Source organism: Drosophila rhopaloa, unplaced genomic scaffold (assembly GCF_018152115.1).
Source record: "Drosophila rhopaloa isolate 14029-0021.01 unplaced genomic scaffold, ASM1815211v1 contig_115, whole genome shotgun sequence".
Lineage (NCBI taxonomy): Eukaryota > Metazoa > Arthropoda > Insecta > Diptera > Drosophilidae > Drosophila > Drosophila rhopaloa.
In genome coordinates this window covers 17,083,464-17,111,398 of record NW_025334990.1, presented here as the reverse complement: position 1 = coordinate 17,111,398, position 27,935 = coordinate 17,083,464, and the positions used below count along the sequence as shown (strand labels likewise).

Here is a 27,935-nt window from a genome sequence, read left to right as displayed (position 1 = left end):
GAAGGGAATTAATATTGGTTCTTGTAGCTTTCATAAATGAAAATGTTAATAATTTTTGTAAAATTGCTTTATTTATAAACTTGTATGCACTTTACATTCGCAGAATGTCTTTCGTTCTTAAAAGAAATGTAATTTAAAATACATAGAATCCCACAACCATGTTTCCACCCACGCCCATGCAGCCCGCATTTTCAGAAAGGAAAGCGCTGCCAATCACAGCGAAACGCCCAACAGCTGATACCCCCAGCCAAACTTTCGACCTTTGGATTTTGGATCTTGCTTAATTTTGATATTGCTGCTCTGTGGTCACAACATGAATATGGATCGTCTGGTGCAGTTGAACAATCAGGCTGGCGGCCGGGACAAGATCGCCCGGCTTATTCAGTATGCCTCGCGGGCGATGTGGGACTCCTTGGAGTCCGCCAACTCCAGTCCTGCGCTGGTGGATAACTTCAAGACGATCGAATACATCCTGAGCACCTTCCGGAAGCGTAATTAACCTTCTTCAGTGATTAACTTCACAGCTTATCCCTCCTAATTCCAGTGCTCCGTTTTGGCAAATGTGTCGATGTGTTCTACGGCACCCTGAAGACCATCCACTATCCGGATCTTACCATTCGGGTTACGCTCACCCTGAGCAAGCTGTCGCAGTCGTTGTTTCTCTTTGCCGACCATTTTCTTTGGCTCGCCAGGACAGGACTAACGGCGGTAAACGCTAAGCGCTGGTCCAGCATCGCCAACAAATACTGGCTCTTTTCGATCATCATGAACCTCTGCCGCGATTTCTACGAGATCCTAAGGGTACTGGACCTGCATCGATCTGGCTCCAAGGGCGGAATCTCGCGATGCCGCATCCCAACGAGCATCAACTCGCCGGAGGACTTCAAACGCCTCGCTCTCCAGTCCTACGTCCTGATGCAGGGACACAAGGACATTGTTGTGGACACGGTGAAGAATGTGTGCGACTTCTTCATACCCCTCACGGCTCTGGGCTATACAAGTCTCACGCCCCGGACAATAGGACTCCTGGGGGCAATTTCATCGCTGGCCGGTCTGTGGGCTCTACTAGAACCCAAGGCCAAGCTAACGCCCGCATAACACCTGATATTGGAAACCTCGTAGATAGGGGCTCCTATTCCTTGTATTTTAATTGTTGTATTGTATTAGTAGTTGTGGTCGGATTAAGTTGAAAGATAAACGAACGATTTTATGAAACACCGCCTTACTAATCCTCCCCCATGATGGCGCCACGGGGCGAATGACTAACAGCTGACGCCACCAGGCGCGCTGTGAATGGCGCATTACCGCGGCTCTGTATTTTGTTTCGCTTGTCTTTTATCAAACGCATTTTGGCCAATGGTCCGCAGTCCGAGCGCATTATCACCGAATTGACAAGGCCGATGCGTCACCAGTGCGTGGGCTCCGGACACTATGAACTACTCCTACTCAGCGCTGTCGCACAATGGCGGAGGCGGAGGATTCGGCGGCGTCGACCAGCACAACCGATGTTGCGGGAACAAGGCTTGGTGCGTCAAGGACATCTGTGGAATCGTCTGCGTGGTCATGACGTGGCTGCTTATCCTCTTCGCCGAGTTCGTGGTTATGCGGCTGATCCTCCTGCCCAGCAACTACACGGTCTTTAGCACCATCAACATGATTATATTCCAGGCGCTAGCCTTTCTCGCCTTTGCCTCGCACATTCGTACAATGCTCTCGGATCCGGTGAGTGGGTTACGGGCACAGCTTGTGGGGTATCTAGGTCCCCGTACTTTTATTTTACCTTATTTATGTAGGAGGTAAAAATGACTTATTATGAATATTGGAAAACAATGATCCAAAAAAACACACAGTATTAGTAACAAACATACATATGTCAGCCAGATTAACTATGTATATTTTGAACTTGTAGTATTTTATTGACTAATATTAATGATTAATGATTAAACGACAGTTAATTTGTTAACTTCCTTATTAGTGAATAGAGCTTATTCTGAATATAATCTTTTCATTTGTAAATAGGGCGCTGTACCACGGGGAAACGCCACCAAGGAGATGATCGAACAGATGGGCTACCGCGAGGGTCAAATGTTCTACAAGTGCCCAAAGTGCTGCAGTATTAAACCGGAGAGAGCCCATCACTGCTCCGTTTGCCAGCGGTGCATCCGCAAGATGGACCACCACTGTCCGTGGGTCAACAACTGCGTGGGCGAAAGCAACCAGAAGTACTTTGTGCTCTTCACCGTAAGTGCAGCACTCTTACCATGTCGACCTGCCAGTTAACTGCTCTTTCTTCCTTTTCGCAGTTCTATATAGCTTCGATCTCCGTGCACACACTCTTCTTAGTGCTCACCCAGTTCGCGGAGTGCGTGAAAAACGACTGGCGCACCTGCTCGCCGTACTCACCGCCGGCCACTATTTTCCTGCTGCTCTTTCTCACCTTCGAGGGCCTTATGTTCGGCATATTCACCATCATCATGCTGGCAACTCAGCTGACGGCTATTCTCAACGATCAGACGGTGGGTGCCTTTCTCTTTCTCTGTTTGGGATTATCCGGATAACTTTCTCCCATCTCTCTCTCCAACAGGGCATTGAGCAGCTGAAGAAGGAGGAAGCCCGCTGGGCCAAGAAATCACGCCTCAAGAGCATCCAGTCGGTTTTCGGACGCTTCTCGCTGGCCTGGTTTTCGCCGTTCACGGAACCCTCGTGCCGCACAAGGTTCAACTCGCACTTCTACTCGGTCTGAGAGAGGAATTTGGAGCACGGACTAGCTTAATCGAACAATACTAACCGACTAACGTACAAGGGCAACAAGTAGCCGCCACTTGTTGCACCGCTGAGTGCAATTTTTTATTTGGCAATTGCTATTTTTCGATCAATTGTCAACTATATTTACTATAAATTGTATGTGTGTGTTTAGGCCTAAGCAAAGGGATTAAACATTCATTGCCTTAGCTAGGTGGATATGTGTACTTACCTGAGAGCCCTACTAAATGCCTTGTGTACATTTTTCTATTTTCCCTCGATTGAGAGTCTCCGAACCAGAAGACATGCGCGGCACCTCTGATCATCTTCAGGAGAGCTTGCTCGTTCTCGGGGCAGCCAAAATTATCCGACATCCGACATGGACAGGCGAGGCTGCTGCTGATCTGTCTGCTCAGTTCTGTTTAGTTGAGTTCAGTCTGAGAAAAACGATCGGAGATCCAGGAGGTGTCTGCTGGACGTGGTGTGCGCCATTCGAACGTCGATGCTGTGTTGTACATATTGTTTATATATAGAAAGATAGAACATCTCTGTGTTCCCAAACGTGAGTGTGAGTGTGTGCGAGTGTCTGGTGGATTTCAAATTGGAATTGGAAGAGGAATACGTGTATATCAGCTGCACCAGCACAGTTTCAAATAATGCCACAGGCCAAAAATGTGAATATATCCTAATTACACATTTTCCGATCCATTGTGCCCGACGAATACGCGTAATTACCAGCGGAAAATTTCATTTCAGTGAATCGGAAACGGAAAAATTCAAATTTTTACCGTCGTTTGTGTGCGGCGCGTTCTAAATATAAATAAAAAGAAATCGCTTTCGGTTAATACCCACCCGACAATACTGCGCCCTAATCCTAGCCAGCAAGTCCTGAAAGTCCCATGCCAAAGTGGCCCTGTTTCGGCTAATTATATAGTGAGACCTGAGCATGGAAAGATCGCCAGCAGACAATGCCGCGGGTAAGCATCTTAAGTGCCCCGGCGCCGGGAAAGAATTTCTCCCCTTTTCTTGCCAGTGTTCCCGTTCCCGGTCCCGAACAGAGTACTTCGTGGCTATTTGTGTGTATTTTTATGGCCTGCCACGGGCTCCGTCTCCGTTTTCCTCTTCTTTGCCATTGCACGGCCACAGTGCGGTTACGTAATTTTGAATCGAGTATGGGAAATTTTCATAATTTTACGTTGGAATATGCGCTGGTCGAGTGTCATTATTGTGTCCGCATCCCGGCGAGGACCGAGTCGTTCCCAACTGCCGAAATACTATTTACGAATCACATTTGATTACGGCTCCCCATGCAGAAAGATTCGACATGCTCACAAATAGTGCTCGTCGGCGCGTATGAATAATATTTGGAACTATTTTTAGTGAATATTCCGAATACTCGATGTTTGGGCAGGGTATGGCGATGTGCACGGGACAAACGACTTTTATAGTGTAAACACAAGCCTTATTATTCAAAGAATTGATTTGTGTTTTTGTATTCACACGTTAAACATAATAATTAATCTTTTAAGAGAAACTTTTTATAACTGCGCGTAATAAGAGACTATTGTTTACAGTAAATAAAAATCGGCTTTATTAAAACTATAATTTTCTTATCTAGACTTTATTTGTTATATGTAGAAACATTTTTTTCTTTCTTTTCTGATTAAACTAACTATTTTTGAAAGTTTTTAAGTTCTAATAAATATTCTCTAGAAACTTTGCAACATTTCGTACTAAAAATTTGAAAATGCCGTAACTTTATAAGCCCATAAATTCAACAAATAAATTAATTATCTTTAAAATTTAAAAAATTCAAAACACCAATAAAGGTGTATTCATTTAAAGACATTTTATTATTTAACTTTAAACATAATTTTAGTACTTTTTCGTCTACCAATTTTTTTTTGGAGAAATTTTTAATCGGAAATGTTTTGTGTTTATATTTATGAAGTGCACTTGGTTTAGGGTATCCTAAAGGCGAATTCACTTTAAATTTGCGACTCTTCCTTTGTTGCCGGCATAACTATGTGTGTTTATGTCTGCCCGTGGCTACGGGGCAATTCTTGACATTTCGCAAATATTTATGATAATTTGTTCGGCGGGCGGCTTCCTCAGCCATCGAAACTTAGATAGCGATTAGTCATGCTTATAATTGACGCACTGCTATACCCACTTTGCAGAGCCTCCTGGTCGGGACGGAGGATTCGAAGCGGGCCAGCGCCAACCGCCCCGCATCACGTTCAGCGAGAACTCCAGTTCCTTGATCCGCTGCATCCCAAACGAACGCGCCACGTTATTCGTGAAGATCGACTGCGCCGAGGAGGATGAGCCGGAACTGCTGCCCTTCAAATTCGAGTGGTAAGTCATAAATCTGTCGACGAAAAATCTATTTTCCTTCGCTTACCTGTGCACTCGGCGTGTGAATCACCGTCCTTGCTCCGCCCGGTCTGCTGTGCATAATGCTAAAATTTGCGCATTAGCATATGACTTCTCCTTCACGGCGACGGATTTGCTCAATTGAGCGGACCGAGAGCGGACACCGTCACATCCACCGGCGACTGCGCCGCCAAAGAGTACGGGTGTACATCTCTAGGTTCCTCTGATTTTCTCTGATCTTTCGCTGTGGGCCCGAGGCTCTTGAGCGGCCAGTTCCACTTTGACGATCGGCGCATTAACATATCCGTTGCCCAGCGGGCGGACATAAAGAATAGCAGTGCTATACGAGAGTTCTATATATACACACCACTGCGTATACGTACTGGTGCGTGGAATTTGGGGGTGCACGCGGCGGATACTTAATAAATCACCTCCATATCGAAATCAATCAGTTTGCCTGTGGAATTCCTTCGGGACATGGTTCAAAAACAGGGAACAGCACCTGACAGTGGGATTGCTGGCCGAGATCTGTAACGAAAGTCTAATTATAGCCACATTAACAAATCGCTGGGCATCGCGTCCGCGGAACTTTCGAACTTTTGGGGGTTGTCTTGGGGCAGCCAACGGAATTTCGGCGGTGTGCGTCAAAAACGTTTCCATTTAATGCCCTAAAAGTGTTGAAAATAGTTTTTCTCAAACGAAATCGAAAATTACATAATGCGCCTGGCGGAAAAACAAAGAGGAATCTAGGTAGAGAGTGCGATCGGTTCGGTCAGATGTTTGGCAATATCCGCGAGAGCAACAGATAAATAAATAAACCGATGCTGGGCCCCAATAAAACAACAACTGATACACAAAGGAAACAAGAAACAATTCGAAAATTCTCGGTCTCGGAAAAACGACAGCGAAACAACAAGTTATTAGCGCTGAACATAAAAAAAAAGAAAAAACACGCAGCCCAAAAATAAATTGGCAAACGCGTTCTTGTCTAGCTAGCGTTTAAATTATTGCAGTCCGCGGTTTGTGCCTAGTGAAGTGTCCGAATGCGAAATACAATTAATAGCAAAGCAAGTTCAACCATTTATTTATAAACACTTGCTTCGATTCAAAAATATTTTAGTACATTTTCGCTTTCAGAAAATTTTTATTATTGTTTTCGTGCGGTCGTGTTTGAGGTGTTTGTTTGCGTCTGTTTATTAAGCAATAATTATGCCACATAAATATATGACTATTTTGCCTTAAATGTTTTGGTAAATGTTTGCACGTGCATTTGAGTTAAACGTTTTATTAACTCCAAATTAAGTGCCGATATTTTGGATTTCTATACACTAGAAGTTAACTTTACAATGAAAAGTTTATATATCTTTGATCAGTTTCACCAGGAAAGTCATTAGTTGTCATTGCATTTCCTTTTATAAATGAAAAAATATTTCATTATACGACCTCAGATGGACTATTTTAACGTATTACATTTCGAATGACTTTATATCTTAGAAACTACGACTTGTTTCATATCTTCAATGTTTCTAAAAGTAATGCAAAAGTCAAACTCAGTTTGTCTTTGGATGGCTATATTACAACATTTTGGGAAAATATCTTATAGCTGTCAGATAATTGATCGAATAGCGTATATAAAAATCTGGTTGCAACATTAAACCATCTTTCCCTTTAATATAATATATTGCACAGGCTAACACTATTCAAACAATTGGAAACATCGATAATGAAATGAGTTTAACATTCCGTGGGGCTTAAATTGGAAATTATAGTATATACGGTAAAAATCCAGTAACCGAAACGTATTTTTGCTTTTAACTGCAACCGATCGTAGTTCCGGTTTTAAATCATAGTCTACGCCATGGGCAACGGATGTTCCAAATGCTGCCAGTGCAACGAGCACAAGAAAATCAACGGCACACTCTCCTCGGCCTCATCGGTCTACAGGAAAAGGTGATCTATTGTCCCCAATAATTGTGATCTCGTATAAAGTGCCTCCTTTAAAACTCACTATATGCCCTATTCCACTCTTTTGGGTGGCTCCTAATCCCATTTTGGTTCCAGGTCCCGAAATGAGATTCCCATCGAGAACTCCGACCGCTTCCGCATCACGGCCACCAGCAATGCCGTTCAGCTGGCCGTGGAGCATGTGCAGCGGGAGGACGCCGGCCACTACACTCTGTTCGCCAGGACGAAGAGCCAGGATGTGGTGCGCAGGCACGTGGAGCTCATCGTGGAGGACAGATCCACGGGCGACGATCCGCCTGTGTTCCTGCGCCGCCTGCTCGACCTCTCCGTCAAAGTGGGCACCCGGACACGCCTTCTAACCGAAATTCGTAGTTCCACAGATCTTAAGGTGATTATAAGTTCATTTTTAAAAAATTAATTCCCTTTTTAACTAATAATTTATCAAACAGCTCAAAAAAGAGTCTACATTTATTCAAAAATATTAAAAAAAAAGAAGAACTAATTCACTTATCTTTAGTTTTATTTAGAAATCTTTAGTTACGTCTTAAAATTTAAAATAAATATTCAAGTTATATAAATATTGTTAAATGGTTTTTAGCAACAATATTTGTTGGCCATTAAATAAGACAATCTATTTAATTTATTTGGGTAAAAACTAAATTATTTAGTTTGTTGGAATTTGTTTGAAGATATAGTTTATGCCTGTGTTATATGGTACGTGTTCATGGCTTTTTTTTTCTATCAACTTTGTAAAGCTCTGAGAGATATTGGTATCGATCTATCTATCTATAATATAAAATTAATATTTGTAATTACAAATTAATCTCTCTCTTATCTAGCTCACCTGGTACAGAAACGACCGAAGGGTGTGTGCGAGCGACCGCATCACAGAAGTCAATGAGGGCACCTTCCACTATCTGGAGGTGAGTCCTGTGACCCTGGATGACGGCGGCCAGTGGATGCTTATGGCGGAGAACTTTGGTGGACGCAACTCCTGCCTGGGAACGCTCAATGTGCTGGTGCCGAAGGCCTACAAGACCCCGGAGTTTGTGGAGGAGCTGCGGGCGGTGCTCACGGAGCAGGGCACAGTCTCTCTGGAGTGCAAGGTGGTGGGCGTGCCCACGCCCCATCTGCGCTGGTTCAAGGACTCCAAGGAGATCAAGGCCGGCGACATGTTCGCCCTCACTGCCAACGCAGACGACCCCACTTCGCTGGGAACGTACACCTGCGAGGCGCGCAACTGCATGGGCGTCACTTACTCCAGCTCCAAGGTGCATGTGGTGGGACGCGGGAGTCGCGAGGGATCTCTTAAACCGGCGGACAGGTGAGTCTCTCTTATGGTGTTTATCGGGCGTATTTAAAAATAATCCAAATTACACTATTACTGATATAAACTTAATGAATTGATAAGGAATGACAAGAAAGGTCTTCATATCTTATCAACCTTTTTTGTTGTGTATAAGACATGATGCTACCGTCTATAATAATAAACGTGAAAAAACGTTTTTAACATCTAACATTAAAAATCAAAAATCGATTTATTTTGTTTTAATGTATTACAAAGAAAACACAATTACCTAATTTTTCTCTAATGCATTTGAATATTAGAAGCTTTATTGGCCTAAAGCTAGAGCAGATATTACAATTAATTTTATGACAATAACGTATTTTTGTGGGAAATCCCCGCAAGGTGTCACAGTCTGGGATCTCGTATCTTACGTATGTTCTTATCTTTCCGCAGCGTGGCGAGCAATGCGCCGCCTCCGATATTCACGAACGAACTGCGGGACATGAGCCTGCTCATCGGGGAGACCATCATTCTCGGCTGTCAAGGTGAGCACTCGGAATCCCAAAGAGAAGAGATCTCCTGCTGGCACCGGGCCAACGTATTTTTGTTTATCTTCTCTCGGGCACTCGGACGCGATTGCGACATTTGGTCCAATTCTCGCCGGCGGCGCTTGTTGTTTTTAGATCGTGCTCTAGAAACTTGAACTCGATCGCACGGTTGGGAAATGCCTCGGATGTTGAGGTGGGTCATCAACATTTGCGGCAAGTGGCGAGCAAAACAAAACCGCTAATTGCGCGCCAGAGAGAGGAAAAAACAAAGAATGCGAAGGCAGATATCAGCGCTTGAGTAAATTGTTTACATGATCTCACCGCTCTGTCCCCCAATTCCCATTCCCGCAGTGGTGGTACCGCCGTGGCCCAAAAGCGTCTGCTGGTACAATGCGAATGGACGCGTCGAGACCGGCGAGCGGTACAAACTGATCGAGGACGGCCTGGGCGTCTATATGATCGAGGTGAAGCCCTCGGAGTGCTGCGATGCTGGAGAATGGAAGTGCGTGGTGACCAGTTTCGACGGCAGCGTGGGCGTCTCATCGTGTTCCGTTGCCATGGATAGTGAGTGGAATAGAAATCCTTAGTAGACCATTATTAACCCAAGTTATTCTTAGTTCCCAGGAACTATCGCAAGCCCCGGTTCATGGAGAGTCTACGCGCCGTGCTCACCGAGGAGGGACTTGTGTCTTTCGAGTGCAAGGTAGTGGGCTTTCCCACGCCCCTGCTCAAGTGGTTTAAGGATGGCCACGAACTCAAGCCGGGCGATGTTTATCAGTTGACAGGAACCAACTCCTTGGGCACCTACTGCTGCATCGCCCGTAATTGCATGGGAGAAACTAGTAGCACTGCCGTTCTCACCGTGGAGGACATCCAAAACCAACTCACCGACGAAGAGCGAATGGTCTTCACCCAACAAAACCAAAACCAAGCGCCAAAGTTTCTAACTGGCCTCAAGAGCACGGATGCCAAGATCAACGAACCCTTCCAGATCAAGGTGGTGGTGAGGGCCACCCCGGATCCCATTCTTTCTTGGTTCCGTGACGAGCTGCCCATTGATCCGAACGAACGATATAACCATTACCGGGGAGAAAACGAGGACTGGCTACTGGACATTAAGTCCGTGGAGTTTGTGGACCAAGCGGAGTGGAAGTGTGTGGCCGTAAACGACTTCGGAACGAGCATCACCTCCTGCTTCCTGAAGCTGCAGATACCACGGCACTACAAGAAGCCCCGCTTCCTGGAATGCCTGCGAGCGGTGCTTACCGAGGAGGGAGCCGTGAATCTGGAGTGCAAGGTCATCGGCGTTCCTCAGCCCGCCCTCAAGTGGTACAAGGATGGCGTAGAGCTCAAGCCGGGCGACATTCACCGCATCATTTCTGGCCAGGATGGCACCTGCTGCCTGGGCACCTACACCTGCGAGGCCAGGAACTGCATGGGTGTCGTGGCCAGTTCGGCCTCGCTCCTGGGCTTCGAGGATGCCCAGAGGAGTCAGCAGCAGCAGCAGAAGAGCGAGCAGTCGCACGAGAACGAGTTGCAGAGGAACTTCTCCTTGTCCACCATCCAGGAAGAACGCACCTCCCAGATGTACGAGACTCCTGTCGGCGATATAACCATCGATGAGAAGGGCGACGTGTCCTTCTCCTTCGACGGCAAGGAGGTCTCGGTTTCACTCTACGAGACTCCCGATCTCACGGAGGAGGAGGCCCTCAAAATTGTGGAAATGTATGCTGACCAAATCTCGGAGCATGTGACTGAGCACAATATCGTAGAACTGCCTCCGCTGCGTTTTGTGAAGGAGACTTCACAGTCGGGAAAACTTCTGATGGAAGCCGTGGTTATTGATATATCCCCCGAATATTTCACAGTGGAAGACGATATGCGTACTGAGGCCGATATGGATGACATATCCATAAACGAGATCACGGTGCACGGCTCTTCGGGAAGGGAAGAAAGAGTCGACAGGGAAACGGAGCAATTTGTTCAGGATTCCTTTAACAAAATGGAGGAGGAGCTTTCGCTATCAGCGCCAATTCGAAAGCGGAAGAAGTCCAAGCCCACAGAGACAGATGAGTTCTTCAGCTTGTCGAAAGCCTCGGCCTCCGGTAGTCAAGGTGAGGAGGAGACATCCGACTTGCAAACCTTTGCCAGTGCCCAGATGTCCGCATCCCAAAAGGCGGCCTCTGAAGCGCAAACCAGTCCGGAAAAGGCGGCCTCTGAAGCGCAAACCAGTCCGGAAAAGGACAAGGACGCAATGGCCCCGCCGAAACGAAAGAAGTCTAAGAAACCCACAGACAGTGATTCCTCCAAGACCACTGAGGATGAAGCTCGTTTGCAGGACATTTCGGGTGCTGTGGGTGATGGACTCATGGTCAGACCATCCTCCCACGCCAAAGCAATTACCGACGAGAATGAGATCAATAAAAATCTAATGGCCCTCGTTCCACTGGCAAAGTTGCTCAAGGTAATTGAGAATCATTTGACAGCAGTCGAGAATGAGGTGATGGAACAGTCCACCATGATGATGACCCCGTCGGCTGCAGATCAGAGCATTGCCATCATTCGCAACATCATTGATCCTATTAAGCAAATCGAATCTAAACTGAGGGTCTACTCTGGCGAAACCCAAATCGACGCTCTCATTCAATCCATGGACGAGGACATTCGCCGGCTGCACATGGGTTTGCAGGTGATCGAAAAGTGTGTGGAGATTGACGAAACTGGAGCCACGCTCATCCAGCGCACCAGTGTCTGCATTATTGACAGCGTGGCCGACCAAATGAAACGAGCCCTCGAAGAACTGAAGATCGTGAGCAGGAAGTTCGAGTCGGAGTGCCTACGTTCCCAAATCGAGCTGACTGCCGATGACATTCAGCAGGGATTGGAGATCACGCAGGGCACAATTAAATCACAGGCCCTTCTGCAGGAGGCTCAGGAGCTGGAGGCAGCCAAGCATTTCTCAGAGACTGTTGAAAAAATGCAAGAAGTTCCCGACTCCATATCCTTCGCCACCATTTCGGAGGCGAATCTGCCCAGTGAAGCGAGCGCTCTAAAGGAAATTTGTAAACCTGTTGCCAAGATTCAGGAAGCGCTAGAGCGCGTTGAGATGGAGCTTTCATTGGAAGAGTCGGAGGAGCAGATCTACAAGAAGGTGCACCAGAAAGTGCTCGAGAGCATTGTGGAGCCGATTAAGCAGCTACAAAGTACCCTCCAGTCCATCGAGGATAAAACGGAGTCCCTAGTTGGTTCCGAGTCAATGGAGCAGAAAATCAACATGGCCATTCTTGATATTGTCACCCCACCACTTTTCGAGCTCAACAAGGGTCTGGAAGTCATTCTAAACGAAAAGTCAGACAGTGTGGATGGAGGCATGCTGACCGTTAGTACTGTAGAATCGATGGTGCCACCGCTGCAGGAGATCCAAAATGGGCTGGCACAACTGGGTCAAGATCTGGAGAGCGGTCAGGCCTCCATGCACCAGGAGGAACTCCGATCTGAGCCAGCACTGGATGTGGCTGACACCCAGAAACTTTTGCAGTCCTTCGCCCAGGCTGTTTTGCATTTTGAGACGAACATAGAAAGGATCTCTCCCAGACTCTCCTCGAACGTAAAAATACGATTACTAAACCTCAAGGATGAACTGTCAGCTTTGATAAGCTCCATTTTGGAAAGAGACATTACCGGACATCATGTGGAGCTGCTGGACAGACTGAAGCGACCCGTCGACGAGTTGAACTATTGCATTCGGCAGACGGAGGTCAAGAATATGACTGGTTCCTTGGCCGACCTGATTGAACCCTTGAGCATGTTGCAGGAAAACACCCAAAAAGGTCACGGGCGTTTGTTGACAGCCCGGGAACCTGATCAACAAGCTCTGCAGACCCTGGACAACATCCGCAGCATCATTCGCAACGTGGTCATTGATATTGAAGAACACGAGTTTAAGATTCTGCAGCAGGAGATTCAACAGGATGAGGAGCAAGCCTCGCAGCAGCAGGACAAATCTTTCAGTGCCTTGCGCAAGGTCCTGGAAACAAAGGTGTCCCTGGAGGAGGCAGTAGGCAACATTGAAACACTGCAGGAAGCATTGAACAAAATTAGCGAGAGCTTAAAAGCTTCGGAGCGAGTGAAAACATCATCAAACGAAGCTCAAGTCCACCTTTTGAGGATCTTGCAAATTGCCAAAGGACTGGCCACATTTAGCGAGGCGGAGACAACGCTCGATGTCAACGAGGCCAACACAACCAGAATCCTTTTCGAGTGTGGCAAGAGTTTTGCTGACTTGGCTAAAGCCCTGGAAAGTCCTGAATCCTTGTCCGACAATGAACTTCTGCATGCCCTGAATCAGTTTGGCGATATTGTTGGCCAACAAAAGCAGTCAATGGATGAGAAGCTTTCCATAGCCAGTCCTCTCTCCAGTCTGATTCATGTGCTTGAAAACCTGAAGCCACCAATGGCTTCAATGGAAGATTTGTCCACTTTGGATGATGTGTCAGTGCTTAAGTCAGCCGCAGAGTCTTTGCCCACCGAACCGGAGGCGGAACCCTTGAGTGCCGAGAAGCCATCTTCTGTAGCTGTCCTGCTGTCGGACTTAAACCAAGGTATCACTTCGGTTCTTTCACATTGTGAAGATCCCGACGTAGTCTCTCTACACGGAACTACCGCCCAGCAAGTCCAGGCAGCCATAGTCAAAATGCAAGAGCTGCAGAATAGTTTGGCACTGGTGCACGAAACTAACGTGGCGGAAACAGCCCATTCTTTGTCGGAGGCTAGTCAACAGGGCACCTTTGCCGAAGCCCTTTGCAGCTTGGAGCGATGTGTGCTCCAAGTCGAGGAGTGCATGGCACACAGTGGAGTGGAGAATATGAGTGAACTAGAACTCTCGAAACTTAAGACTTTGGCCACTCCACTTCGCGATGTGAGGCAGTACTGCGAACAGATTGATGTACAACTTCTGGAAAATGTCGTTGATATATCCACGCAGGGGGATATCTCTGACTTAAAGAGCAGTGGTCATCAGCAAACCGTTTCAGATCACATCCAGGAAGTAGCTCTCGTTGAAGAAGAGCCAAAAGTGGAAGTTTTTGACATACAACAAGGTGTGGCAAGTGGCATTAAACAACTTGAAGCTTGTCTGGAAGTCACCCACGCAGATGCGAATAAGGAGCTCCAGCAAGTTGGTAAAATAATGGAGCAGCTTAAATCAGATCTAGAGAACATACAGACTGCTCTGGTCACAGATAGTGTTCAGCAGGAAACTGTTTTGGCTCAAGCTGAAATAGCCCGCACCATGTTTAGATTGAAGGAGTCCTTGGTGCACACCTATGAATCTGGGTTGGTGGACTCGTTGGAGAACGTGGAAAGTGCCTTTGAAGACATATTGCTTTCCTTACCAATTCTAGAGACTCAGTTGGCCGAGGAGATGTTTGGCAAAATCGAAAAGGCCTTCAGCAACTTTGTTGTCCATTGTGAGCGGCTAGATGCTGTTGATAATCAAAAGCTCAAAACTCTCAAGAATCCAATTGAAAACCTTGTGCGATCTATTGGAGCTGTGGCCGCTCAACCAACTGTCGATGTCGACAAATCATCAGCGGTCGTTGTTCAACTTCAGACCAGTCTGATGGCAGCTTTTCGCAGTCTTAATGAAGTTAGTGATGAGGTCAGTAATGAGGTATTGGGTGGACTCTTAAAGACTCAAAGTAGCTTGGTAACTGTTTTCGACTTTATCGAAAACAATGAGAATACTATTCGTGTCATAGAACTTTTACAGGAAATTGATTCCATTACAGCGGAATTAAAGGCACTATCTCAAATTCCGAATGAACCTACAGTGCCAATTGACATAAGCATAATTATTGAAAATGTTTCGTCCGGCAAAACGTTCCTGACGGAAATCGAGGAGGGGCTTCAAGCTAATAACCCCCAGTGCATTCTTTTGCTCGATGAAAACACTGACGACATCGCTCAACTAGAAGCAACACTTGTGCAAATCGAGAAAGAAATCCTTTCTCAACCACAACTTACACAGATTACTGCTAAGCAATTTAGCCTCATCGATACTCTGCAGCTACAGATAAATGTTCTACAGGAAAAGTTGAACAAATTAAATGTATTCCTTTCCGATCTTCAAAATCAGTCGGACGTCTCCTCGCCTGAATCAGCCTTCGATACTGACATAGAAGTCAAAGAGGGATCTGGAAGCCAGGAAGACATCGAACCAGAAGCCAAAAGGCCAAAAATTGTGGAAACTCAGCAACAACTGGATTCCAAAAAGCTGCCTGAGTCCAAACCAATTGTAACTGAAGAAATACCTAAGAAAACGATTGATGATTCCAAAAAGTCGAAGGAAACTGAACTTCTACCCGACGACAAGACACTTATGGAAAAAGAACTGAAAATTAAGTCGACGAGTCAAGATAGTGACCAGAAGGCAAAGGATGCATCAGAGGTCGTTCCCGAAAAGGTATCTGATTTGGAAATAAATGAACCAAATCTAATTGAGAATGAAAAGGGACAAAAAGATATAAATGCTGCGCTTCAAAAGGCATCTCCAGAAACAATTTTTGAGGCTTTAACGCAAAAGTTATCCGTGGCTAACTATGATACAGACAATGATGGAATAAAATCTATTATTGCAGAAAGCCAAGACATTCTTGAAAATATCAATAACGTTGATAAAGTTTCAAAATCTATTTTTAAATTAAGAGAGCATATAGTTCACACATATGATGGCAAGCCACCAGAAGAACAGAAAGACAAAGAACTTGTTGAAGAATTTATTGAATCACTCTTCGAAGCCTGCCCAGAAGCCACTGAACAAGTAATTCAAACCTATATTAAAGAAATTAAGACCAACATCATTTTAACAAAGGCGGCAATTCAACTTATCGACGATAGCAACATGTTCACTAAGCCTTCCCTTTTAGTTCCAAAATTGATTAATCTTGAAAAAATATCTGAAAAAATTCAATCGGAACCACATATTGATAAGTCATCGGAAAAAATGGTTAGTCTGCAACAGAATTTAATGGATATTTTCATTATACTGGACGACCTCTTAAACGAAAAATCGGAACAATTAAGTCCCAAGATAGAAGAAATCAAAAAAATATTGCTCAGTGAATATGATTACATTGAAAACAGGCAGGGTCTACTACACACAGCAGTAGTTAATGGAAAAATACAAATAATAACGCAAAAGATCCTTAATATATGTGAAGACTTTAAAGATTTCATTGACCAGCAAATCAAGAGCGAATTCGAATCTACTGAAATTTCCGCAACTGTAGAACAGGACAGAGATATGGGAAAGGAAACACAAGACCAAGTAGACAAAGGTATTGAACAGATAACATTCAATCAAGAAAAATCAAAGGTCGATAATGAAAAGATATCCCAAGAAAAGAATGAGGAACCCAAAAAGACTGAAATAATGGACACAGAAACAAAATTGAAGAAGACCGAATCTTTGGAGAGACAAATCTTGGAGGAAAAACAGTCAGAAGCTGAGACACAAAAGCCAGCAGACAAAGATGTTGAACAGAAATCCCAGAAACCAGAAGTATCCGAAGTCGTTGCAGAGAAGATTTCTGAAGAAAAGATTGATGAGCCCAAGAAGCCTGAGATAAAAGAATCAGAAACTAAATCAGAAAAGGCAGAGGCTTTGGAGAAACAAGTCCTGGAAGAAAAACAATTGGAATCTGGGGCACAAAAGCCAGCTGACAAAGATATTGAACAGAAATCCCAAAAACCAGAAGTATCCGAAGTCGTTGCAGAGAAGATTACTGAAGAAAAGATTGATGAGCCCAAGAAGCCTGAGATAAAAGATTCAGAAACTAAATCAGAAAAGGCAGAGGCTTTGGAGAAACAAGTCCTGGAAGAAAAACAGTTGGAAGCTGGGGTACAAAAGCTAGCAGACAAAGATATTGAACAGAAATCCCAGAAACCAGAAGTATCCGAAGTCATTGCAGAGAAGATTACTGAAGAAAAGATTGATGAGCCCAAGAAGCCTGAAATAAAAGATTCGGAAACGAAATCAGAAAAGGCAGAGGCTTTGGAGAAACAAGTCCTGGAAAAAAAACAATTGGAATCTGGGGCACAAAAGCCAGCTGACAAAGATATTGAACAGAAATCCCAGAAACCAGAAGTATCCGAAGTCATTGAAGAGAAGATTACTGAAGAAAAGATTGATGAGCCAAAGAAGCCTGAGATAAAGGATTCGGAAACTAAATCAGAGAAGGCAGAGGCTATGGAGAAACAAGTCCTGGAAGAAAAACAGTTGGAAGCTGGAGCACAAAAGCCAGCTGACAAAGATATTGAACAGAAATCCCAGAAACCAGAAGTATCCGAAGTCATTGCCGAGAAGATTACTGAAGAAAAGATTGATGAGCCAAAGAAGCCTGAGATAAAGGATTCGGAAACTAATTTAGAGAAGGCAGAGGCCTTGGAGAAACAAGTCCTGGAAGAAAAACAATTGGAAGCTGGGGCACAAAAGCCAGTTGACAAAGATATTGAACAGAAATCCCAGAAACCAGAAGTATCTGAAGTCATTGCAGACAAGATTACTGAAGAAAAGATTGATGAGCCCAAGAAGCCTGAGATAAAAGATTCAGAAATTAAATCAGAGAAGGCAGAGGCTTTGGAGAAACAAGTCCTGGAAGAAAAACTGTTGGAAGCTGGGGCACAAAAGCCAGCTGACAAAGATATTGAACAGAAATCCCAGAAAACAGAAGTATCTGAAGTCATTGCAGAGAAGATTACTGAAGAAAAGATTGATGAGCCCAAGAAGCCTGAGATAAAGGATTCGGAAACTAATTTAGAGAAGGCAGAGGCCTTGGAGAAACAAGTCCTGGAAGAAAAACAGTTGGAAGCTGGGGCACAAAAGCCAGCTGACAAAGATATTGAACAGAAATCCCAGAAACCAGAAGTATCCGAAGTCATTGCAGAGAAGATTACTGAAGAAAAGATTGATGAGCCAAAGAAGCCTGAGATAAAGGATTCGGAAATTAAATCAGAGAAGGCAGAGGCTTTGGAGAAACAAGTCCTGGAAGAAAAACAGTTGGAAACTGGGGCACAAAAGCCAGCTGACAAAGATATTGAACAGAAATCCCAGAAACCAGAAGTATCCGAATTCATTGCAGAGAAGATTTCTGACGAAAAGATTGATGAGCCCAAGAAGCCTGAGATAAAAGAATCTGAAACTAAATCGGAGAAGGCAGAGGCTTTGGAGAAACAAGTCCTGGAAGAAAAACAATTGGAAGCTGGGGCACAAAAGCCAGCTGACAAAGATATTGAACAGAAATCCCATAAACCAGAAGTATCCGAAGTCATTGCAGAGAAGATTACTGAAGAAAAGATTGATGAGCCAAAGAAGCCTGAGATAAAGGATTCGGAAACTAAATCAGAGAAGGCAGAGGCTTTGGAGAAACAAGTCCTGGAAGAAAACCAGTTGGAAGCTGGGGCACAAAAGCCAGCTGACAAAGATATTGAACAGAAATCCCAGAAACCAGAAGTATCCGAAGTCATTGCAGAGAAGATTACTGAAGAAAAGATTGATGAGTCCAAGAAGCCTGAAATAAAAGATTCGGAAACTAAATCAGAAAAGGCAGAGGCTTTGGAGAAACAAGTTCTGGAAGAAAAACAATTGGAAGCTGGGGTACAAAAGCCAGCTGACAAAGATATTGAAGAAAAATCCCAGAAACCAGAAGTATTTGAAGTCGTTGCAGAGAAGATTTCTGAAGAAAAGATTGATGAGCCCAAGAAGCCTGAGATAAAAGAATCTGAAACTAAATCGGAGAAGGCAGAGGCTTTGGAGAAACAAGTCCTAGACGAAAAACAGTTGGAATCTGGGGCACAAAAGCCAGCTGACAAAGATATTGAACAGAAATCCCAGAAACCAGAAGTATCCGAAGTCATTGCAAAGAAGATTACTGAAGAAAAGATTGATGAGCCAAAGAAGCCTAAGATAAAGGATTCGGAAATTAAATCAGAGGAGGCAGAGGCTTTGGAGAAACAAGTCCTGGAAGAAAAACAGTTGGAAGCTGGGGCACAAAAGCCAGCTGACAAAAATATTGAACAGAAATCCCAGAAACCAGAAGTATCTGAAGTCATTGCAGAGAAGATTACTGAAGGAAAGATTGATGAGCCCAAGAAGCCTGAGATAAAAGAATCTGAAACTAAATCGGAGAAGGCAGAGGCTTTGGAGAAACAAGTCCTGGAAGAAAAACAGTTGGAAGCTGGAGCACAAAAGCCAGCTGACAAAGATATTGAACAGAAATCCCAGAAACCAGAAGTATCCGAAGTCGTTGCCGAAAAGATTACTGAAGAAAAAATTGATGAGCCCAAGAAGCCTGAAATAAAGGATTCGGAAACTAAATCAGAAAAGGCAGAGGCTTTGGAGAAACAAGTCCTGGAAGAAAAACAGTTGGAAGCTGGGGCACAAAAGCCAGCTGACAAAAATATTGAACAGAAATCCCAGAAACCAGAAGTATCTGAAGTCATTGCAGAGAAGATTACTGAAGAAAAGATTGATGAGCCCAAGAAGCCTGAGATAAAAGAATCTGAAACTAAATCGGAGAAGGCAGAGGCTTTGGAGAAACAAGTCCTGGAAGAAAAACAATTGGAAGCTGGGGCACAAAAGTCAGCTGACAAAGATATTGAACAGAAATCCCAGAAACCAGAAGTATCCGAAGTCATTGCAGAGAAGATTACTGAAGAAAAGATTGATGAGCCAAAGAAGCCTAAGATAAAGGATTCGGAAATTAAATCAGAGGAGGCAGAGGCTTTGGAGAAACAAGTCCTGGAAGAAAAACAGTTGGAAGCTGGGGCACAAAAGCCAGCTGACAAAAATATTGAACAGAAATCCCAGAAACCAGAAGTATCTGAAGTCATTGCAGAGAAGATTACTGAAGGAAAGATTGATGAGCCCAAGAAGCCTGAGATAAAAGAATCTGAAACTAAATCGGAGAAGGCAGAGGCTTTGGAGAAACAAGTCCTGGAAGAAAAACAATTGGAAGCTGGGGCACAAAAGCCAGCTGACAAAGATATTGAACAGAAATCCCAGAAACCAGAAGTATCCGAAGCCGTTGCCGAAAAGATTACTGAAGAAAAAATTAATGAGCCCAAGAAGCCTGAAATAAAGGATTCGGAAACTAAATCGGAGAAGGTCAAAGCTTTTGAGAAACAAATCGTGGAGAAAAAAGAATTAGATGCTGAGGCTAAAAAGCAAGACGAAGGATTTATGAAACAGAAATCCGAGAAGCCACAAGTATCTGAGGCAAAGAAGGACAAATCCCAGGAAGATATCTTAAGTATTTTGAATAAACAATTCATCGAATTTTCGAAGGCAGCAAGCAGTGGTATGAAAGATATTTTAACCGAAAGCGAAGTCATAATAAATAACCTTAAGGATGCAGACGCAGTTTCAAAATTAATATTTAAATTAAGAGAGCGTATAGTTCACACCTACGATGGAAAATCTGCCGAAGATAATAAACTTTTGGAAGCATTTATTGAATCGCTGATCGAGGCCTCTCCAGAAGTTGCTGAAAAAGTAATGCACAATTATCTCAAGGAAATTAAAACCAACGTGATTTTAACAAAAGCAGCAATTCAACTAATTGACGACTGTAACATGTTCACTAAGCCATCCTTATTAGTCCCAAAACTGGTTAATCTAGAGAGAATTTCAGTAAAAGTTCAATCGGAACAATATGTTGATAAGTCATCGGAAAAAATGATTAGTTTGCAACAGAGTTTAATGGATATTTTCGTAATTCTTGATGACCTCTTAGATGAGAAGACGGATATATTAAAACCAAATATTGAACAAATTAAAACAATCCTGCTTAGCGACTATGACTATGTTGAAAATAAACAGGAACCACTGCATACCGCTGTAATAAATGGAAAGATTCAAATTATTACCAAAAATATCCTTGCTATTATTGAAGACTTGAAACAATTAACTGACAAACAGGCTCACTTGGCTGAGGTATCAGAGGGTGAGGGCTCCGAACTTGTTGCTGAAAAAATATCCGAAGAAAAGGCTCAAGAAAGTAAAAAAACCGAAGTCAAGGACACTAAAGCTATATCTGAAAAGGCTAAGATCTTGGATAAAAAATCAATTGAAGAAGAAAACTTGCTTGAGAAAAAACAAAAACAGGTTGAGATACCTGCTGAAGGGAAGGTTCAATCGGCTGAGGTCTCCGAGGTTGTGTCTGAAAGGATATCCGAAGTAAAACCTGATGAAAGCCAAAAGGCTGAAGTTAAGGACACTGAAGATACTCCTAAGAAGGCAAAGGTCCTGGATAAAAAATCAATTGCAGTTGAAAAGCTGGATGAAAAGATACAAAAACCGGCTGAGATCGCTGCTGGTGAAAAAACACAAACGGATGATATCTCAGAGATTGTTTCTGAAAAGATATCCGAAGAGAAGGCTCAAGAAATTAAAAAACCCGAAGTCAAGGATACTGAGGCTAAGTCCAAAAAGGCAAAGGTCTTGGAAAAGAAATCAATCGAAGAAGAAAAACTGAATGAAAAGAAACAAAAACAGGTTGAGATCCCTGTTGAAGAGAAGGTTCAACAAGCTGAAGTCTCCGAGGTTGTTGCTGAACAAATATCCGAAGAAAAGACTCAAGAAAGTAAAAAGACCGAAGTTAAGGACACTGAAGCTAAACCTAAAAAGGCAAAGGTCTTGGAAAAGAAATCAATCGAAGAAGAAAAACTGGATGAAAAGAAACAAAAACAGGCTGAAATCCCTGCTGATGAGAAGGTTCAACAGGCTGAGGTCTCCGAGGTTGTTGCTGAAAAAATATCCGAAGAAAAGACTCAAGAAATTAAAAAGACCGAAGTCAAGGACACTGAAGCTAAACCTAAAAAGGCAAAGGTCTTGGAAAAGAAATCAATCGAAGAAGAAAAACTGGATGAAAAGAAACAAAAACAGGCTGAAATCCCTGCTGATGAGAAGGTTCAACAGGCTGAAGTCTCCGAGGTTGTTGCTGAAAAGATATCCGAAGAAAAGACTCAAGAAATTAAAAAGACCGAAGTCAAGGACACTGAAGCTAAACCTAAAAAGGCAAAGGTCTTGGAAAAGAAATCAATCGAAGAAGAAAAACTGGATGAAAAGAAACAAAAACAGGCTGAAATCCCTGCTGATGAGAAGGTTCAACAGGCTGAGGTCTCCGAGGTTGTTGCTGAAAAAATATCCGAAGAAAAGACTCAAGAAATTAAAAAGACCGAAGTCAAGGACACTGAAGCTAAACCTAAAAAGGCAAAGGTCTTGGAAAAGAAATCAATTGAAGAAGAAAAACTGGATGAAAAGAAACAAAAACAGGCTGAAATCCCTGCTGATGAGAAGGTTCAACAGGCTGAGGTCGCCGAGGTTGTTGCTGAAAAAATATCCGAAGAAACGACTCAAGAAATTAAAAAGACCGAAGTCAAGGACACTGAAGCTAAACCTAAAAAGGCAAAGGTCTTGGAAAAGAAATCAATCGAAGAAGAAAAACTGGATGAAAAGACTCAAAAACAGGCTGAAATCCCTGCTGATGAGAAGGTTCAACAGGCTGAAGTCTCCGAGGTTGTTGCTGAAAAGATATCCGAAGAAAAGACTCAAGAAAGTAAAAAGACCGAAGTCAAGGACACTGAAGCTAAACCCAAAAAGGCAAAGGTCTTGGAAAAGAAATCAATCGAAGAAGAAAAACTGGATGAAAACAAACAAAAACAGGCTGAAGTCCCTGCTGATGAGAAGGTTGAGCAGGCTGAGGTCTCCGAGGTTCTTGCTGAAAAGATATCTGAAGGAAAGGCTCAAGAAATTAAAAAACCCGAAGTCAAGGACACTGAAGCTAAGTCTAAAAAGGCTAAGGTTTTGGAAAAGACATCAATCAATCAAGAAAAACTGGATGAAAATAATCAAAAACCGACTGTGGTCGTTGCTGATGATAAATCTGAAAAGGCTGAGGTCTCCGAGGTTATTGCTGAAGAAAGAAAGAAAGAAGTTAAAACAAAGAAGCCAATGGACTTGGAGAAAAAATCTGCCGATGGTCGAGAACTAGATGAAAAGAAACAAAAACTGGCTGATAAGGAAGCGCGAAAGGAAGAAGCCGAGGTTATTAATGAAAAGATATTAAAAGCGCAGGCTGAGAAGGTGCAAGTTGAAGCTAAGAAGAAAGATGCTGAGGAAATCAAGGTCCTGGATGAAGAATCAGCTTATGCCAGACGCAAGGTGTTTGAAGTTGAGGAATCTGCTGACTCTGTTAGCTTGCAAACGTACAAGTCATTGGGTTCCGAGTACAAGGATAAGAAGGAATCCCGAAGTGCCAAACGCAAGCCCACAATTGACATCCAATTAACGAACCGGAACACCGCCTCCGGCAGCGACCTCAAGTTGACTTGTGGGCTGTCGGGTCATGACATGAACGTGGAATGGTTCAAGGAGAACAGTCCAATCGAGAATGGGGCCAAGTATAGGAGGACACTGAACGACGGACTGTCGTGCCTTGAAATTAAATCGGCCGAACTTAGTGACTCTGGCATTTACCGCTGCATAGCGTCCAATCAAAATGGAGAAGTCGAAACTAGCTGTCTTGTGACTATATACGAAGCACCTTCGAGCAAATTTGGCACCCCGCCAATATTTACACGCAACATTCGAGGTAAGTGCCGATTTTGCCCTCTCTACCTAGTGATCCAATGCCCGAATTTCAAACTTAATTAGTGCTTAATTGCGAATGAAAATATTTCTTTTATTTCGCATTATGCACCTTGCATTCGCTTGCACATGTATGTATGTAGTATAGACTTAGTATATAGGAAGCTAGTTCGTAAGGCTAGAATAAATCGCGAATTTTATGATATGTCGTGCGTATTTACTTCTTGACTAACCAATCGATTCGCACTTTCGGTTCGCGAATATGGCAAGTGCCGTGATTTAAAGGTAAACGATGCACTTTATCATCGCATTTAAATAGATTCCTCTTTAAATAGCCAATTTCATTCAAATGGCAGCCGTGCTCTCACTTATATAATTGCGTTTACTTAAATTTACTGCCTGCATCTGCATCTGCATCTTCAATAAAAGTGGCCAGTATTTAAATAGAATTGCATTTTGGCAATCAATGTTGCATGCGTGTGTTTGTGCGACGTCGGCAGCGAACAAAACAGAATTCGTAAAATTGTTTTTAGCATAACAATCGATTGGGGACTAAGATCGACTCGATTCGATTCGACAAGGAATGTATTTTCGCAATTTTCACCACGTTCGGTGACAGTCGTGAATCTTCTTTTGAATCGAACGGACGTCTCACGTCCTAAAAAACTCGATCGAACCGTTGCGGGCTATATATATTGATTTAGAAAGTCATACATATACGACTCGGACGGATAGCAATTATTTCGGTTTTCATTTACGAGTTTTATCCTTCCAAAACCGAAAGAGGCCGTACGAAAACGAACCGAAATGGGAGAAACGGAGAACGGAGATTTGGAGCCGAGGGGTTCGGCCGAACCGGAGGCGGCACCGGCCCAGGATACCCTGCAGGTGCCAACGCAAAAGAAGCGCAAGCTTAAGTCACCGACTCCTGGAAGCCTCCGCGGACGCAGTGCCACGCCCATTCACGGCCGCAGTCAGACCCCGTTCACCCTGTACATGGTGCGACGCAGTGCCACGCCCTCGACATGGCGCAGCATTACGCCCTTCCTGAAACGCGAGGAAAAGGAGAAGACCCCCTTCGAACTGGGGAGGGACATCAAGAGCCAGACCACCTGCAACATCGCCGTCTTCGATCGCGCCCTCGTCATGGATATTTCCGAGCCGTTGGACGTGCAAAAGCCCGTGCGTTACATAACGTCCGATTTGTCGGTTATCGATCGGGCTGCCGTAATGGATGTGTCCAACGTTGAGGTTATCTACGTTGTGGAGGAGTACGAGGAGGTGGAGGAGGAGGAGATCATCGAGGAAGTGAAGCCCAAGAAGAAGGAGAAAAAGGCCAGGAAGCCGCGCGTCCAGCGCAAGTCCATTGACAAGGACATGAGTCCTTTGGCGGGCGAGGACGGAGAGGATCTGGGTGACTATGGCGGCGACGACCGGGAGGACAGTGTCGATCTCGACGATGATGAGCCCGTGAAGAAGGGCAAGAAGAAGGCTCCGCCCAAGAAGAAGGAGAAGAAGGAGAAGTCGCCCAGTCCGAAATTGACCTTGAAACTGGAGATCGGCGGTGGCCAGAAGGCCAGCAAGAAGATGTTCGAGCAACAGCAGGCCAAGCCACCGCCGAAGAAGAGCAAGATGGTGCTCCAGATGGAGGAGCAGGCGAAGGCTGCGGCCAAGGCCGCCGAGGAGGCCGCTGCTCGGGCCAAGCCCAAGGGCGAGACCTTCGAGGAGCGCCAGAAGCGTCTCCAGGCCGAGAAGGAGGAGCAGGACCGTCTGGATGCCGAGCAGCGGGCCCTGGAAGAGGCCGAAGCCGAGGCCGAGGAGGACGAGGAGGATCCATCGGCCCTGGGCGAGGAGGGCGATGAGGCCACCGAGGCTGGTTACGGAGACGAGGACCAGGATCAGGACTATGCTGAGGAGGGCGATGAGCGCGAGGCCGAAGAGGAGGAAGATGTGGTGGCCGAGCCAAAGAAAAAGGAGAAACGCCGAGGCAGTGACTCCTCCGACGAGTTCGTCCGCCCGGATCCCCACGAGGAGGAACGCTGGCAGCGCATCGCCGCCGTCGAGGGCGAGGAGTTCATGCAGCAGATGCGCAAATACAGCCAGGCCAAGCGGATCAGCGAGAAGGAGCGGGACGCCGACTGGCAGCGTCGCCGGGAGCAGGCTCGCAATCCCAAGTTCATCAACTTCCTGTCCGACCGGGCCGTCGAGGCCGGTCAGAGTGTCCGCCTGGCCTGCGCCGTGGACGGCCCCGAGCTGTCGGCCAAGTGGTTCCACAACCGCAGGCAGCTGGAGCGCGACGGATGCCACCGCATCATCAACAACAACAACATCCTGGTGCTGGAGGTGCTCAACACCACCATCCTGGATTCCGGCGAGTACTCGTGCGTGATCTCGAACCAGAACGACGAGACGTCTTCGTCGTGTATTGTGACCGTCTATGAGATTTTCAAGGACGAACCCAAACCCCCTTCCATTCAGTATATCAAAGGTATTTGTCGTCGGCGATTGCGAATGCGTGGCCAACCTAAGAGTCCTCTAATTGCCCCTTTTCAGAGTACTACCATCTGCGCGACGATGAGCTGACCATCGAGTGCCACGTCCACGGAGTACCGCGACCGGTGATCACCTGGTGGCGCGGTGCCTTCCAGGTGAAGCCCAGCTACAAGTTCACCATGCTGGAGGAGGCGCACGGCGTGTGCAAGCTGCTCATCTACAAGCCGGGCAACAAGGACAGCGGCATCTACACCCTGAAGGCCATCAACTCCAGTGGCGAGGTCCAGATCAACCACACGGTCGAGGTAGCCCGGAATCTGCACTACCATGTGCCCGGCATCTTCCATGCCCGCGACAAGATCCAGCTAGACAGCTTGAAGCAGGCCAAGAAGGCCATGGAGGAGGCCCTCAAGTCGAAGGCCGACTCCGACCAGAGGAGGGCAGAGGCGGAGGAGGAGCAGGCGCGCCTGCACCCGGTGAGGGCGACTCCGGAGAAGCTGGTGCCCGCCAAGCAGAAACTGGCATTTGCCACCCAGCTGCGCGATCGCATGGCGCTCGAGGGATCGACTGTTAAGTTTGTGGCCACTGTGATCGGACCCGAACCCAACACGCGCTGGATGAAGGATGACAAATGGGTGGTGGTGGCCGGCAACGTGAAGAACTTGTCCGAGGAGGGCAAGGCCATTATTGAGATCAGCAACGTCACATCCGCCGATTCGGGTGTCTACAAGTGCGTGGCCAAAAACGATCTCAGCGAGATCGAGACATCCTGCTACTTCAAGGTGTATGCTGCCCAGGCGGATGGCGACGAGTCGGAGCCCATTTTCGCCCTGCCCCTGCGAGGTATTTCAGCCTGTCCCCCAGTTCTCTGTGTGTGCTCTGTGGTTAGGCCAAGTGTTGTCTCGGTTACACGATCCCCAAACAGTCCCACGTACTTGTTTGTCCGTCGTTCGATGTTTTTGCAAATTGAGGTCGATCGCGTACGAAAATAGACAAATTGATTGATTGACTTTGTTCTCAGATGTGTATCACGCCTCGCAGAACGATCTGATTCTCGATACGAAGGTGCGCGGCAACCCCCGCCCCGAAATCTCGTGGACCAAGGACCAGATACCCGTGGTGGTCGACGATCGGGTGGTGCAGATCGAGCACTTGGACGGCATTTGCGAGCTGATCATCAACAAGCCGACGATCAATGACAACGGCATCTACGTCTGCACAGCCAAGAGCAAGCTGGGCAGTCAGTCGACCACCCACACGGTCGTTGTCGACACCACCCACACGTCGCGCCGTTCGAGCATCCTGTCCGCCATCGCCATGCAGGAAGGAGGAGGTGAGCCCGCCGAGGGCGGCAAGGCCAAGGGCAAGAAAAAGAAGAAGGACGACGAGGCCGAGGGCGGCGCCGGTGGCGAAGGGGGTTACGAGCGACGCAGCCGGATGCCAGATCCTTCGCCCAAGCAGATGCTGTACTTCACGGTCAACCTGTCCAACCGTTACGTGGCCGAGGGGTCCAAGGTCAAGTTGCAGGCCGTCATCGGCGGCCCGCAGCCCATGATCAAGTGGCTGAAGGACGACCAGAATGTCACTTACGGGAACAACATTCGCAACATGAACCGCGACAGCTTGGCAGTTCTGGAATTCACCAATGCCCAGGCTGAGGACTCTGGCACCTACTCCATCGTGGCCCAGAACGAGTCGTGCAAGATCACCACCTCTGCCATGCTGCATGTCTACCAGCCGAAGGTCAACACGGATGTTCAGCCCGTCTTTATTCGGTCTCTCAAAGGTAAGATCTTCGGTGTCGGATGAGTGATCAATCGATTCATCTATAATTAGCCGTAAACATTGTGTACACTATTGTGCAATGCCATTGATA

General features: G+C 45.6%; 3 protein-coding genes across 12 annotated transcripts in view; all 3 read left to right on the top strand.

The window, feature by feature from the left end:
- The first annotated feature begins 31 nt into the window (after positions 1 to 31).
- Positions 32 to 1,215, top strand: LOC108048871 (peroxisomal membrane protein 11B). Its single transcript, XM_017129807.2, has 2 exons — positions 32 to 491; positions 545 to 1,215. The coding sequence occupies exons 1-2, from the start codon at positions 314 to 316 to the stop codon at positions 1,096 to 1,098; spliced, it is 732 nt and encodes a 243-aa protein (XP_016985296.1). The 5' UTR covers positions 32 to 313; the 3' UTR covers positions 1,099 to 1,215.
- A 78-nt stretch (positions 1,216 to 1,293) lies between these two features.
- Positions 1,294 to 2,991, top strand: LOC108048869 (palmitoyltransferase ZDHHC3). The gene is made up of 4 exons (XM_017129805.1): positions 1,294 to 1,722; positions 2,020 to 2,241; positions 2,304 to 2,516; positions 2,585 to 2,991. The coding sequence occupies exons 1-4, from the start codon at positions 1,432 to 1,434 to the stop codon at positions 2,741 to 2,743; spliced, it is 885 nt and encodes a 294-aa protein (XP_016985294.1). The 5' UTR covers positions 1,294 to 1,431; the 3' UTR covers positions 2,744 to 2,991.
- Positions 2,992 to 3,166: 175 nt separating this feature from the next.
- LOC108048860 (myosin light chain kinase, smooth muscle) overlaps positions 3,167 to 27,935 on the top strand; it is a 46,814-nt gene continuing 22,045 nt past the window's right edge. For 5 of the 10 annotated variants that reach the window (XR_006417792.1, XM_044461970.1, XM_044461967.1 and 2 more), the window contains exons 1-7: positions 3,167 to 3,719; positions 4,923 to 5,100; positions 7,180 to 7,471; positions 7,923 to 8,407; positions 8,825 to 8,916; positions 9,271 to 9,483; positions 9,537 to 23,570. Coding sequence is in view for 8 of the 10 variants with exons in the window: in XM_044461970.1 (XP_044317905.1) it covers positions 3,689 to 3,719; positions 4,923 to 5,100; positions 7,180 to 7,471; positions 7,923 to 8,407; positions 8,825 to 8,916; positions 9,271 to 9,483; positions 9,537 to 23,570 (15,325 nt within the window). In the remaining 2 variants the exon portion in view is untranslated. Of the gene's footprint in view, positions 3,720 to 4,922; positions 5,101 to 5,406; positions 5,504 to 6,807; positions 7,069 to 7,179; positions 7,472 to 7,922; positions 8,408 to 8,824; positions 8,917 to 9,270; positions 9,484 to 9,536; positions 23,571 to 24,168; positions 26,055 to 26,119; positions 26,903 to 27,080; positions 27,846 to 27,935 lie in introns of those variants that run through there. The other 5 variants (XM_044461977.1, XM_044461969.1, XM_044461968.1 and 2 more) reach the window with 5 other exon arrangements.

Bases quoted from the DNA above. Each gene is read 5' to 3' on its own strand.
- LOC108048871 (XM_017129807.2), top strand. From the start codon at position 314: ATGAATATGGATCGTCTGGTGCAGTTGAACAATCAGGCTGGCGGCCGG. The intron at 492-544 runs GTAATTAACCTT...TCCTAATTCCAG, and splicing joins CCTGAGCACCTTCCGGAAGC to TGCTCCGTTTTGGCAAATGT.
- LOC108048869 (XM_017129805.1), top strand. From the start codon at position 1,432: ATGAACTACTCCTACTCAGCGCTGTCGCACAATGGCGGAGGCGGAGGA. The intron at 1,723-2,019 runs GTGAGTGGGTTA...ATTTGTAAATAG, and splicing joins GTACAATGCTCTCGGATCCG to GGCGCTGTACCACGGGGAAA. The intron at 2,242-2,303 runs GTAAGTGCAGCA...TCCTTTTCGCAG, and splicing joins AGTACTTTGTGCTCTTCACC to TTCTATATAGCTTCGATCTC.